This window comes from Cupressus sempervirens, chromosome 11 (assembly GCF_028749045.1).
Source record: "Cupressus sempervirens isolate cs-2001-9-10 chromosome 11, ASM2874904v1, whole genome shotgun sequence".
In the NCBI taxonomy this organism is placed as follows: domain Eukaryota; kingdom Viridiplantae; phylum Streptophyta; class Pinopsida; order Cupressales; family Cupressaceae; genus Cupressus; species Cupressus sempervirens.
The window spans coordinates 249,279,984-249,295,541 of NC_143128.1; the positions used below are offsets into that span (position 1 = coordinate 249,279,984).

The 15,558-nt window shown below is 33.6% G+C and overlaps 1 protein-coding gene across 1 annotated transcript; it reads left to right on the top strand.

Moving 5' to 3' along the window:
- Positions 1-11,611: 11,611 nt before the first annotated feature.
- LOC149529087 (uncharacterized) lies at positions 11,612-12,905 on the top strand. Its single transcript, XM_089808109.1, has 2 exons — positions 11,612-12,112; positions 12,204-12,905. The coding sequence occupies exons 1-2, from the start codon at positions 11,612-11,614 to the stop codon at positions 12,903-12,905; spliced, it is 1,203 nt and encodes a 400-aa protein (XP_089664235.1).
- Positions 12,906-15,558: the final 2,653 nt, after the last annotated feature.

Genomic DNA, 15,558 nt, shown 5'->3' on the forward strand with positions numbered 1-15,558 from the left:
TTAAAAAATTACTTACAAAAATCCCCAATAGGTTTATGATATTTAACATGAATATTGTTGGAGTTGAGGAAATCTCCACCCCACAACTCCCACAAATCACTCCATGCAAATTCTTGATGTGCGAAAAAGAATTGCAAATTAATTGTATTGGATGAATAAGATTACAAAGAGAGATTATTCTTATAAAGGAGATAAAAATCATAAAAGATAAAACTTAGGTTGTATAATAATAATCAATAAAATAATTAATTATTATATGACTAAAGTCTAGCTTAAGCAAATAGATATAATAAAAACACCTTATTACTATAATACCCCCCGCCATCCCCCCCTTAAGATAAACTTAGGGAGTAGCTAGAAACCTAGAAACTACTACCAAGAGTAAATTTGTGTCCAAACAAAAAAGCCTAATGAGGTACCCAAGGACAACCAAATCACTATAAAGAGGAGAAATAGAGAAAACCACATGCAAAAAACCCTACTAAGAGAAGAGATAAAAAGAATGTCATAGAAGATAAGAACAAAAGAATGATCATGAAGAACACCATTGAAGAATGGAACTGTAAACACTATCAAACTGATGATCTGAAGAACCTCCACTATATAGAACATGAGCAAGTAAGGAAGACTAAGTCTAAAGAGTTGATCAATCAAAGATAGAAAATATCTTCATGACCTCAAAAAGTAGGAATGAAAGATTGTCCATATGGTAAATGATCCATCTCACCAAAATTCATAGGTAGCCAACCACTACAATATTCGCATGAATGTTGATGATACTACTTTGGAGGAGTATCCTAAGCATTGGAGAGTATTGAAATGTTACATTCATGACTATGTTTATCATTGATGCCAACATAGCATGGTTTTCGTATAGACTGGCTGAGTAGAAGACATAGATCTTAATGGTACAGAAAATGGTTTGATTATCTAGTGATGCAGAGTTATGGACATATTCTACACAATGTCCTAATGATGTGGTTGAGTGCATAGAGTCTAAGTCAAAGACTTACGAAAGTTGTACCTGATTTACAAAGAGCAGTTTAGAGATAGAGTATTGGGAAATTAGTTCCTGATGTTTGTTTGCTATATTACATCTAAGATGTAGTTAGAAGATGTGTATTTAGGTAGTGATAGAGGATAGTATGTTAATGATGTCAGCAAGTGTACAAGCCCTAGTATCACACGTGTGAAGTTTTGTATAGGTTGTGAGCTGATAGTGCTATTGTAATTATAATTAATTGAGAAAGCCTCAAGGTCAAATTAGTGAAAATATGGTATAAAGGAAAGATTTTTTCCTTTTTTTTAAATGGTGTAGAAAATCTATTGGAGTGTGAAGTGTGAAAAGGAGTGGGGTGTTTGGTAAATGTGTGTAAGAGAACCAAGGGATTATTAGATGTAAGTTTTGTGATCTACTTACAAGATCAAAAGGAGTAGAGGTCTAGCTAACAGAACAAAAGAAGAGGAAGTAAACATTTCATTTCTATTATTCTGCAAGGAATAATACAAAGATCATTTGTACAATGGGTTCATTGGTCTTTCCCTTGAAGTTGTTTGGGCAATGGGTCCAGTTGTCTTCCACAACTCCTAACAGGGTTGGAATCTCCTAATAGGGATTCAATGTCTCCTAAAAAGGACTCATATGTATTGAATGTATTCATAGACTCCTAACATGGTCCATTCTTTAATAAGGAATATTTATATTAGTGCATCAGCTTGTGTGTACCATCCCCACTAGGGTTTTCTCTCTAATCAAGGGTTTCCCTAGTTAACATATCTAGTGTTATTGTGTACGAGTATCTTATTGTGGTTTTAGTTTATATTTCTCATATGGTTAAGTTTGTTTAAGGTTGATAATTGTGATAATAGTTGGATAATTGATTCACCCCCACTCTTAGTTATATTAGTAGACTATATATTCTAACAATCGATATTAGAGCATTAGGTCCTTAAAGGATAAGTTTAAAAACTTTGGGAAATTGAGGGAAAATATTTTTAGAAAGGATAGTCCTAGATTTGATAGGGCCAACTATGACAGTTTGAAGGAGAAGATGGAGACTCATTTGTTTTGCATGGGTTCAGGTTATTGGATCTTGACAAAGAGTGAGACGATGATTGTGGATGAAAAATAACTTGAAGAATGTAGTGAAGTAGAAAGAGCTATGTTCATGTGTAACATGAGAGCCAAAGAAGCTCTACTATCAGCTCTTCCAGAGAATGAATACAATTAGGTAAAGTCACTTCAAACATCTCATGAAATTTGGAAAGCATTAGAACATACTTTTGAAGGATATACACATGCAAAAAGAATGAGATTGTAGAATTAGATATGTGCATTTCAAGATGCTAAGATGATGGACGATGAATCTGTAAGAAGTTATCGTGGTAGAATCTCAAAAAAAATTGCAGGAATTCGGTCTCTTGGTAGAACCAAGGAAGATGATGATGTAATATAGACGATCTTGAAAAGCTTGATGCCACCATTCAAGTAAGTAGCTGAAATGATTTAGCTATTAATGCCCTACACTAAAGATTTCACAAAGGAAATGTTGATTGGAAGATTAGAATATGCAAAAATAGATCTAACATAGTCTAGAGATCTAGCTAGAGTTGAAACATCTTTTAGTACCCTAAACATTCGACCTAATCTAACAAGGAGTACATGAACACAGAGATTTTCTTGGTAGGAACAAATTTGATGAAGAAAATAAGATTGAGGAAGGAATAACCCCTCTTGTGAGAAGAGAGAAAGATGGTAAGAAAATCTTTAAATGTTGGGCTTGTGATGAATTCGGTCATTATGCATCTAAATGTCCTAAGAGAGAGAAAAATTATAAGGAAAAGTTTAAGCCTGGAAGGGATAGAGATAGAAATTATTTGTATGAAAATGAAGATGAAGAATATGATGCTAAAGGTCAAAGTGATGATGAATTGAGATTTGTGGCTATCAAGGAAGATGATCTTGATAGAGAAATTAGAGAAGAAAGAGTTCTAATTTACCAAGTGGAAAAGAAATCTAATTGGATAATTGATAGTGGTTATTCACATCACATGACTAGTGATATGGATAAGTTTGTTAAGTTCAAGAATCATGATGGAGCTATTGTTAGAGTTGGTAACAACACAGCCTGTCTTGGATCCATTACTCTTGATGGAAAAACTAGCATTGATGATGTTTATTTTGTTGATGGATTGAAGCGTAAGTTGTTGAGTGTTGGACAATTGGTGGACAAGGGTTATCAATTGCAATTTACTGAGAAGACTTGCATTATCAAAGACAGATATGGTAAGCTAATTGGAACATGCACAAGATCCAAAGGTAACGTATTTTAGTTAAATCCTACTGAAATGACATGTTTGGGAGCTAAAGTGAACAGTAGTTGGTTGTGGAATAGAAGATTCTATCACATAAACTTTGATAATATTGTGAAGGTTAGTAGCACATTTGTAGTCAAAGACTTGCGTAAGATTACAAAGCCTACTAATGTTGTGTGTAAAGAATGTATTTTGGCTAAACAAAAGAAAGTATTATTTCCAAGCAAGAAGGTCTACGCTCTAGATATGAGAAGAAAATGTGAAAGTAGGTCCAAACAAAGTCGAGAGAAAATATGCTAATGATATAGTACTAACATGGCGATGATGTCATAAATGGTGGGCATATATTTGATGTCCATTTGACTATCATGGCAAAAAAAAAAAGCCAAAAAAACCACCATGCTAGAAAGAAAAATTGAACTTTGCTAGAAAAAAATTGCTCGAAAAGACCTTTAGATCATTAAAAAAAGAGGGCATGTATTGTAAAATATGCAAGTGGCTAATTTTTTTGGCATGCGAGTCTTGGAAAACTACCAAAATAAATCTGCCTGGCTGATGGAAAATCTCCCCATGCATATCATGGGGTTGATGTCACTAGAAGGGGTGGTAAGGCCAAAAGAAGTGGGTGAATATCCTGGAATAGTACTATGCATGTGAAAAGAGGACTATTAAAGTGGGTAAAATGCCAAAAGAAATGGAAAAATGCCATAGAATTACAAATCGAAACTGCCGATCACAGAGTTGAACCAAAAAATACTTTATAGCCATTAAAAAATTGAAACATGGGGTGACCCACAAAAGCTGACATGGCCATTTTATATTCAGACTCCAAAAATCGTGTCCTCATCTGATAAGCGCAATCAAAGGCTCTGAGTACATGAGACCAAGGTAGAGTTTTGAACGCATATGGGCACGAATTTCATAGAGCTCACTAACGTGGCGGATGCACCCATGTGATGGGAGATTGACCTACATACGCAATCACCAAAAAAAACTTTGTGCATCTCCTAAACACAGGTGCAGGCTCCTAAAATAATGAGCCTCTTCTCAAAAATGACCTTCGTGTACAAGTGAAAGAGAAGTTGTGCGGCCAGACATTGACCACCAAGTAAATGCTCCTCAAAATCAAGGCACCAAAATGGAGAGAGTTGTCAAATGCGGACGGGGCGCATTATGGTGCAAAGGAACGATAGATGAGGCTCATAGGCCGATGTACATGTAGGGATCCCTCTTAAAAAAATTGTGCCCATCTCTCAAAAGGATATGTTGACATTTCCCAAGCAAGCACTTTGGAAAAAGTTCTTCTCCTTCGTCTAATGCATTTTTTGAAACATAATTCTTCAAAACAAATCTAGTGTACCATAAAGAATACTTTTTGATAAAATAAATCACAGCATGAGGATTCATAACCAAATCAACTGGTTTGAGCAATTTGTTTTTTTGTTAGAAGTTAATAACATTCAATTTGAACATATTTTATATTGAAATGGGGGTTTTTGGACACTCTGAGCTCAAAAGTGGTGTGTTCAAGGGGTCCAAAAATAAAGGCGCCCCTTACATCCAATACAAAACACTTCTGAAAACTAAACCATGTGAAAGAGAAAAAAAATAGATCAGAAAGCCAAGCCAAACCTCTCATGAAGAGAACAAGGGAATGAAAATATAAATCCCTCACACCATATTGGAGTTAAAGATAGAGAAATCCCATAGATCCCAAGAATCGTCGCATGCTAACACATGTAATAGAAAGAGAGGAGCAAAGCTATGGAGGCTGGGATTCAGTGATCCAGAGAAGATGAGACATTCTTGAAGTACAAAAAGAAATTGAAAATTGTATTGAATGAATACAATTACAAAGAGAGATTATCTTTATAAAGGAGATTAAAAATCTAAAAGGTAAAACCTAGGTTACATAATAATAAATAATAAAAGAATTATTTATTATATGCCTAAAGTTTAGTTTAAGAAAATAGAAATAATAAGAAAACACCTTATTACTCTAGCACATATGATAGAAAAATCAATTTGAAGATAGTAATAATTGAAGACATGCCTTATGAAGAGGTTCACCATACACCTAAGGTTCGAATAGCTCCATTGGTAGTTGAGGAGAATGAATAGGAACATTAGGAAACTAAAGAGAAAATAAAAGTTAAGAGGCAATCGAGCTTAGGAGAAGTAAGTGGAACAAAGAGGAGAAAGTCCTTAATTGAAGCCAACCTAATGGAAGAAGAAGAATGAGATCAAGAAGAGAGGATTCAGACTATTGTAGACATTGTAGGAATCAACACTAAGAGTCTATTTATGTTATCAAAGCAAAATAAAGAGAAAAATTGAAAGAGATGGAATGAGAGAAAAGAAGAAGAAACAAAGAGTATTAAATTCAGCCAAGGATATATTCATATTTGTTCATAAGTAGTAGATAACCCCAATGCCAACATAATTGATCAAATGGATTTCTTGTTCAAGGCTATAGTAGGACAAGTAATTTAATTCAAAAATGCAAAGTTATGATGTTAGTTGAAAATAAAAGATCTACAAAGTTGACAGAGACCATAGCCAAAGACACAAAGATACTTAGAGAATTAGTGGATTAGATGAAGGCTACTTTGATGGAAGTTGCCTAGTGTCTAACAAAAGTGTCAAAAGTATTGATTTCATTAAACACTTGTGGAATAAGGTAGAAGAAGCACAAAAATATTTATATGCAATGGTTGAATAGTTAAAGCATATTACTAGCTATGTAGAAGAGTATAGTTCCAAGGTCAAGATGCTCACACACCAGATGAGGTAGTATCAAGATTAATAAGATAAGAAGAAAATCATTGTATTTTTGGTGTAATCCAAATTTTCCCCTATAATTTAAGTTATACAAAAAATATTAAGGTATAAGTCTTAATTTGACTACCAAACATGAGTACTTTAGAATCTATGCAAGAGTTGGTAGAAATTCTCTTGGGAAAATTGTTTCCATGAATCGCCTGCAAAGGACATGGGAGATGTGATCATGTCATTGAATTCAACTAAGATAGACTTCAAGGTGGTATTCAAGAGTATGTAAGAAAAAGGGAAGTATAATTTATGTAACTACTTGAGTGTCTATACCTTTTTCATTGTTGACAAAAGGCGGAGAAGTGTGACAATGTGAAAATACAAGGAAGTGTAGAAAATGAGCAGTTTAGTAGTGTATAGTATTAGGAGGGTTTTTCGAGATCAATGGAAAATAAAAATAACAAGATATGATGCATCTTGTTGACATATTACCTTTCCTATTTTTATATGTGAGTTCCACACAAATTTCAAAGGGGGAGATTATTGACATTGTGATCAAAAGTGGTTAGATTTTAAATTGAAGTGGTAAGATGTAGTGATTTGTATAGCTTTCATTGATGGAAATCTAATCATAGAAATTAATTTGATCAATTGGTAATCCAAATAGATCATAAGTAAGAAGTTAACTAGATTGATAATAAGGAAAATAGCTAAGTACAATGACTAGTAGATATGAAGACTAACAACAAAAGGTTATTGTTGTGGCAATTAGTCTATATTAATAATTAAGTAGTGTGATTATAGTTACAACATATAAATGATCAAAATAAACCATGGTTATAATCACAACTCAAGATGATGAGAAGTGAGTGAGGATCCCAGTGGATGATGAAGTTCTAGAATGGACAACTCATGTTCTTAAGGTAAAAATATTGAATCAATGATTGGTGCTCAATATGAGTGTGGTGGGATTAGATGTAGTGATGATGTGTCTAAACATCAAAGATATATCAATTGAGGAAACAATTTATGATCAAAGTGAATAGGAAGCGAAGAATGTAGAAGAATATTAGATTTGGTCGAACACATTTTGATTGTTCTTGAATAAATCCCATGTAAAAAATAATGTGGACCAATGCAATCAAGGAGAACATATTAGGATATTGAGATATATGAAATTAGTGTGATGAATGAACACCAAGGAAGAAAATTGAATGGATAGTGAGGATTAAGTGGAAAAAATGATGTTGTTATAAAGAATTATTCTAAACATTGATAGAGAGTGAAGTTAGATGAATTGAGTCAAGAGGATTTTGTGTGTTAGAGTTGTTATCAAAGTAAAGTGTAGTAGAGTGAAAAGAAAGACTGGATTTGATAGGTAGGGAGATGTACATCTAGAGAACTTAACTTTTTGTTTCGTATTAGTTGCGAAAAGGAAAATCCCTGAAGTGAGTGGACTCTAAGAAGGAGCTCTAAAATTCTTTAGTGCAGAAGATCCTAATATATCTAATCGGCTCCTAAAAGTATACTAATAACTCCTAACATGGTGAACCGTTAGAAAGAATATTTTTAGCTCCTAATAGGGAAATCTTGTTTACTGTAATAAAGGGCTTTTTGATGTAATCCCCACCTTGGTTTTCTCCCTCTAGTTGATGGTTTCTACATACAAAAATCATTGTCTCATGTGTTATGATTTTGTGGATGCTTGATGCTATTTATATTTACTTCATACTTCAATTGTTTGTTATATGGTTTGGATGTTGTTGTTACAATTTATTAGATCAGTGAATTTTTAGGCTACCTATTTGTATTGATTTATCCCCCAATACTCCTAAATACTAAAAATATATACATACATATATACCTATATATACATACACATATATACTTAAATATACATATACATGTATATGTATATATGCTCCTTTTGATGGGTGTGTGTGCCTTTGATATGCATTTTTTTGGCAATTTTCATTTTATTTTGTTTCATTTGTTTCATGGGTGTCTCATCTAGATTCAAAGGAAGCATAGAGGAGTTGGGGTCAAAAGAAACCATAAGTCGAGATATTCTCCTAAACATAATTCTCTAGCTAGGATTCATTTTTTTAAAACTGGTTAACTGTTAGAAATGGAAAAAGAAATCTGTAAATAAGCAATACCAGGAAAGAATCTAAGTGAGTAAATGCATGAAAAGATATTACCATAAAATAGGAGAGAGAAAGCTTCAAGCTCCAACACCATGAGACAAGATATTTGGAAAGGGGAAAGCAAAGAAAACCCCTTGTGACATTATGAATGAGGCATGAAAAGCCTAAGAAGGAAAAGAGAGAAAGAGAGAGAGAGCAATCACTCATACAGTAATTGAGAAGAGGAAGAAACCTCATTGTAAATGAGAAAGGAGGGTCATCTCTTAAATAGAGATGAGAGAGAAGAGTTAGAATGTAACTCCCATGTCTATGAATGCCACCATTCATAAGTGTGTGAGGCCAAGTGTGAGATTCCTCTTAAGGAGGAATAATCTAAATTACAAATTACAATATATATTTGTCCTCACATATTCCACTAGATGACAAAATAAGATGTAGTGGAAAAACTACAAAAAAGAAATATATTAGGATACCTTGGCTTATATCCTAATATATTATAAAAATAAAGAAAGGAGTTATAACCTTGGTTTATAAACACACCAAGGAAAGATTACAACTTCTAACACCCCCCTTTAATCTTTACTTGGGGTAATTACATCAAAGGGTATTAAACCCATAATTTTACAAAAATCTGCAACTTAATCTTCAATATGAAGTAATTTGATTGTCTTCAAGCCATATGGAACATTTGTAGATCCAAGAGAAGCACATGAATCCTTTGAATGAGGAAGCATAGACACATCTTCATATGTGAAAAATCGAGAAGGTTCCTTGATGGATCACCTGGAAGAAAAGAACAACAAGACAAATATCCACAAGTAGAATGCCATCATATATGCAAATTAGAAATCCTTTTGAATAAGGATAATAAAACTCTCATAGAGAAACAATGAGTAAAAAATGTTACCACAAAATAATGGAGATAACCTGATATCAAGATAAAGTATATGCTCAAAAAATTGTCAACAAGGATAAATTGAGTAAAAAGCTTGATCAATGCTCTCATGAAAAGAATATTATACTAATGCACAAATGACCATAGACAAGGCCAACTAATGATACGTGCATCAAAATTGCATCAATCACGTGGATATAGACAGTCCACTTAATGAATCATCCCACTGCAAGTTAATGGGGCCATCCCTCCATAACATGCATGACTCATGATCTAAGCAATAATGTATGCAGATCATTATCACATTAATATATGAAAATAACATAAAGGAGAGACATGCTGATGATTTCTGTTAGGATAATCAAAAGAATGGATTATGAGGATATAACAACATATTGCCTTCAAATTGGATCAAATTATTTGAATTTGGAGGGGAAACTCCAATAATAACATTCTCTTCATGGAGGAACAAAAATGGAACAACATGGAGGGAAACTCCATAAAAATATTATCCTATCAAAATGGAACAGATAGGATCAAATGGAGGGAAACTCCATATAAAATGAGTGCATACCAATATAGGATGGAGGGATACTCCATGGGCCAGATAAGGAAACTATGTAGCAGTTATACTGAGGGGACCTACATAGTTAACCTTGAAAAAATATTAAGCTCCCTATGCAACTCAAAAAAAATATCATATAAATCATGTAGATCATTGGTATAAAACCAAAAAGTGCCAACATGGGCATAGAAAAATGCTATAAAAGCATAAAAGTGCAACTATGAGCACATCAAAATATCAAAATGAAGGCAAATGTGTAAGATTACTCATAATCCAATTAAGTAAAATGATTTAAGGAAGATCAACTAAATATAGATATTAGGTATAAAACTCCATTGAGGGTAAACATGAGTATGAAAATTATAATAGCTTGTATATTTATCTTGGTATATATGTGTGCACCCATATATACTTGAATAAATATACTTAAAATATCATAGTATGAAATCACACAATTACAATTATTAAATGATAGCTTGATGCGAGAAAAAAGATTACCCCCTTTGTTTTTTTTTTTTATATATAGAATAATTAGCTTTATGTTGAATACCTTGGTTCAAAATATAATCTCAAAGTAATAAAAACATAAAGTCATGGGGCTAGAAAAGATCTCCCCATATTCTTCATACATATGCCTCCAAGATTGGAATAAAACATTAAGAAAGATATAACTATGTTCATATAGATCAATTAACTCAAATCATTAAATAATGAAGGCAATAGAGTAAAAAAAAGAATAATAAAACTTTAATTAGTTTTAATATTAAATTCTTAAGAAAACTTCTCAAAAAAAACCTCAACTTCTCATTTTTTACTTAAAATGACGTAAAGGAGTAAGAGAGATTTTTAAAAAAATATTGCACTTGTCTAAGAATGAATGATTTCATGCCAAAAATAGGTTGACAAGAGGCAATAATAAAAATAAATGATGCTTCTATCAAGAGCTAAAAAAAGAAAAAGAATCTTGCATGAAAAGACAAGAAAAAAGTTACTAGGAATAGTAGAGATATGTTATAGCAGACTGACAAAAGGTGAGAGAGCAGCAATCAATCTGATTCTGCTTTTAAAATTCTCACCATAACAAGCAATCATCTAAAAAAAGAAATCTGAAAATGAAAGACCAGCAACTGCAATCAGTATGCTTCTGAGCGCTGTGGACCAGTGTGGGTAGAACGACGCTCGGCATATAGTAGCCAGTGCCAGCACAAGTCTGTGAGCTCCATCCATCCAAATGTGTACAGGTACTGTCCCTAAAAAATGGAAACAGCCCCTCTCAAGCAAGTTGAGGATTAACATCCAGCAATTCAGCAAAAATCATCAAACATGTTGGATTATCCTTGTGTTGTGCTTCACATTTCTAATGAAACATTAAAGAGTCTTGCAACAAAGGGTAACAAGGCTGCAAAGCAATGCTTTCGGGCATTTTTTCGTGGGGTAAATGTCCACACCCAGATATTGCAACTAATCTAGAGTTAGGAAGCTTGATGCTAAAGCATGAGCTGATTTAAGTGGAACTAAAATATCTTCTGCGCCAGCAGCTATCAACACTGGCAAATTTTTTGTTGCTCTCAATAATTCTGCAACACTTTGAGCAGAAAGAACAGCTCTAGAGGACAACTTGCCAACTTCTCTAAGTGCTCGATCCCATCCTTCAATACATAATGGTGCCTTGAACAAATCCAGAACATCTGATGTTAGTTTTGTTGCATCAAACCAAGCACGACGATTCACAACTTGGCTTATCTCAGTGCGCAAAAGAGGACGCAACATTTGCTGACCAAGAGATGTGTGCAACAAAATCCTTGCAAATGCTGGCACAACTTCACGCTAACAAGGACCACCCCCTTGACCTCTATCTGGTTATTGGGGGTACGTGATCTCTTGGCGTTGTCAGAAAATAAATCTCTATCATTCAACATGCCAGTACATGTTGGATCTGCGGAAGTTAAAGAGGAGAAGCTAATCACGTCTTCCTCCACACCTGGAAGCCAAGATCTTCACAGTATTGCTGCAACTTTCTATCTTGAAGAATCTAAGGTGAAAAAGTTGATCGCTCCATGGTGTTTTAAGTCTTCCTCAGCTTATTTGGAGATAGTGATCTTTACAGGGAGACATGGATCTCATTGTGGTGTTAGCAGTAGTAAGCAAATTGGGACCTTCAGATTGCAAGTTGGAGCAGAATGGGCAGAGGGGAAAACATTGCTCCTTCACAATGGATGGACAAACATTGGTAAGAACAAGGTGGAAGGTGGCAGTCCCAGGGCAGAGCTCCATGTGAGAGTGAAGGTTGAGCCTGATCCTCGATACATATTTCAGTTTGAGGACGAGACAACATTAAGCCCACAGATTGTGCAACTGCAGGGCAATGTAAGGCAGCCAATATTCAGCTATAAATTTAGTCGAGACAGAGGCAGTCGTGCACGACTCTTGCCTTGGGTGTTTTTATTTCTAAACCGCAAGTATTTGACACTCGTCTTCTGCTTTCCTCATCTTGCTCAGTGCCTCACAGCTTGATGGAACTGCAAATGGTTGGTCTGGTTCTCATAATGGTGATAAAGACAGTGAAATAAGGGATAGAAAAGGATGGTTGGTTATGATCCATGACCTCTCTGGATTTGCAGTGGCAGCTGCTTCAATGGTAACCCCCTTTGTGCCTTCTACTGGTTCTGATCGTGTCTCGCGGTCCAATCCTGGGGCATGGTTGATTCTTCGACCAGATTCCTCTGGTGTGGATAGTTGGCAGCCGTGGGGAAGGCTAGAAGCATGGAGAGCACATGGTGCAAAGAAATTTATTAGTTGTAGATTTCAATTAGTTGAAGAAGGTGGTGGTCTAGGAGTGAGTAGTGGAATTGTGATTTCAGAAACCCTTATTAGTGCAGACAAAGGTGGAGAATTCCTCATCGACACATCCAAAGTGTCCCCTCTAGTATCTCCAATTCTAAGTCCCCACAGTAGTGGGGATTTTAGCTTCAATTTTGGACTACAAATTTTAGGAGGCTTCGTGATGAGTTGCCGTGTACAGGGCAAGGGGAAGAGCAGCAAACCTTTGGTACAGTTGGCAATGCGACACATAACATGCGTGGAGGATGCTGCAGTCTTCATGGCACTAACTGTAGTAGTGGACATGAGCATTGAAGCCTGCAAACCATTTACTATGATGAAAGAAATGGAGGGGTTTCTGCAGAATGCTTATTGGAAAAAAAAAGCTTAGGGGTTTTCTAATGTATAGAATGTTGGTGAATGTGTAAAGAATGAATGCTGGCGATTACCCTGGTGCACATTATACATTATCGCAGGAAAGTGGGGAGTTTCAACATAGAGTTGGATAATCCCCCACAATATGTGTCATGGCCTAGTGTTGATCCGTACCCACCATTTTTTTATTTTTATTAATCACAATTTTTAACAAACATTGATATTAAGATAGGAAAACCCTTTGGCGGCAAGCCTTCCAAAGGGGGTTAGATGAAAAATAATAGAAAATAAAAAGTAACTTGCACAAATTAGAGCAAACAGAAGTTAATCAGGTTTGGCGGTAAACCAGCCAAACCCCAAAAAAAAATTCAATTTCTTCCATCTTAAAAAGATTAAAGAATAAATTAGTGAAATCTCTCTCAAGAGTCTCTTTCAAATCGTACCTTCATGCAAACACTCAAAACAAAGATTAAATTGCTCTGATACCATGTTAGAAATGGAAAAAAAAATTTATAAATAAGCAATACCAGGAAAGAATCTAAGTGAGTAAATGCATGAAAAGATATTAACATAAAATAGGAGAGAGAAAGATTCAAGCTCCAACACCATGAGACAAGATATTTGGAAAGGGGAAAGCAAAGAAAACCCCTTGTGACATTATGAATGAGGCATGAAAAGCCTAAGAAGGAAAAGAGAGAGAGAGAGAGAGAGAGCAATCGCTCATACAGTAATTGAGAAGAGGAAGAAACCTCATTGTAAATCAAAGAGGAGGGTCATCTCTTAAATAGACATGAGAGAGAGGAGTTAGAATGTAACTCCCATGTCTATGAATGCCACCATTCATAAGTGTGTGAGGCCAAGTGTGAGATTCCTCTTAAGGAGGAATAATCTAAATTACAAATTACAATATATATTTGTCCTCACATATTCCACTAGATGACAAAATAAGATGTAGTGGAAAAAGGACAAAAAAGAAATATATTAGGATACCTTGACTTATATCCTAATATATCATAACAATAAAGAAAGGAGTTCTAACCTTGATTTATAAACACACCAAGGAAAGATTACAACTTCTAACATTAACAAGGAAAAGAAAAATGAATATGTCTAACCAATGAAAGAAATAAATATGAAACAGTTATAAAAAAAAAGTTATTAAATTTATGCTTAACATAAGTGAGGTATATGTATATATATAAAGAAGATCTAAAAACAATCATTAAGTTGTCCATATGGATGTTGAACAACTCCAAAACTAGGATTTAAGTATATTTTAAAAATAAAAAAAATAGTTATAGGATTAGAATAATCCACACTAAATATAACCAAAATGAAAAAATAATATGAGTGATGTTAAACTATCAAATGAAACACTAAATTTTGTTGAGAGGATCTCATGTGTCACTTATATTTGGGAGAAAGAGAAAAAAACTTTATTGACTATTTGGGAGCTAGCCATAATTTGCATACATCTCTTTTATTCTATTAGTCTTCATTGCCATTAAAAATGTACATTTTTTTTGTGCATTCTCACTATATGTCAATGTATTTAAGGGAGACCATTGTAAATGGAACAAATAATAGTAGGGTTCTCTACAATTATGGTATTTTTAATTAGAGAATAATTATGTGTATAAAAATAAAAAATAAAAAATAAAATAGAATTATGTTCAATTTATTTCATTTATGAAGAAATAATAAATCTAGAAGTTAATGTTGCAAGATATTTTTGGATATGATTGTGTATCTCATTATTTTTATCATCTAAGATGTAGACAAAGACTAAGAAGAAAATGGTAGAGAGGGAGGGATAATGAGGGACATTAAAAAATAGAGAAAAATTAAAGAAAAATTAAAGAAAACAAAATAAAATTTGAAGAAACAAAAAAAAAGCTATTAGATTTCCATAATCCATATATACTATAATATGATTTTTGGGAAAGATTGTGTAAATTTTTTTCCATCAGAAATCATATTACAGAAACAAAAATAGAAGTTACAAAAGGTGCAATCTCATAGAAATGACTATCTATTCAACAAAAGATGAACAAACAAAAAAGTAGAAAGGGGCAAAGAAATGATATAAGAAATAAAAAGGACCAAAAAATTTAAACAAACCACAAAAGAACCAATAAAAAGAAATTCAATTTATTCCTTTTTGTTGGTTCTTGTGTTCTTTGTTTAGATTTGTTTTTCTTTCCTTGGTTTCTTATGCCATTTCCTTGTCCTTTGTGAAACCTAAAATGGTGAAATTAGTAAGTCTGTGTGATTTATGAAATTTAAAAAAATATACATATCTAAAGTAATGCTATAATCTATTGAAAATAGTTACATAGAATATTAGGTGAATTCAACATGTAAAAATATTCCATAGAAGTAAATATAATAGGTTTAGAGGGACTGATATTTGTATAGCAATAAAAGTTGTCTAGAGTGGATATGAAATTAAGTTATCCATATTGATGTTGAACAACTCCAAAACTTAGAGTTTAATACATTTTGAAAAAAATTAAGAAAATTGGTACAATATTAGAATAATCCACACTAAATATAAGAAAAATGAAATATAATATGAGTGATGTTAAACGATCAAATGAAACACTAAATTTTGTGGAGATGATCTCATGTGTCACTTATGTTTGGGAGAAAAAGGAAACAAAATTAGT

Bases quoted from the DNA above. Each gene is read 5' to 3' on its own strand.
- LOC149529087 (XM_089808109.1), top strand. From the start codon at position 11,612: ATGCCAGTACATGTTGGATCTGCGGAAGTTAAAGAGGAGAAGCTAATC. The intron at 12,113-12,203 runs GCACGACTCTTG...AGTGCCTCACAG, and splicing joins GTCGAGACAGAGGCAGTCGT to CTTGATGGAACTGCAAATGG.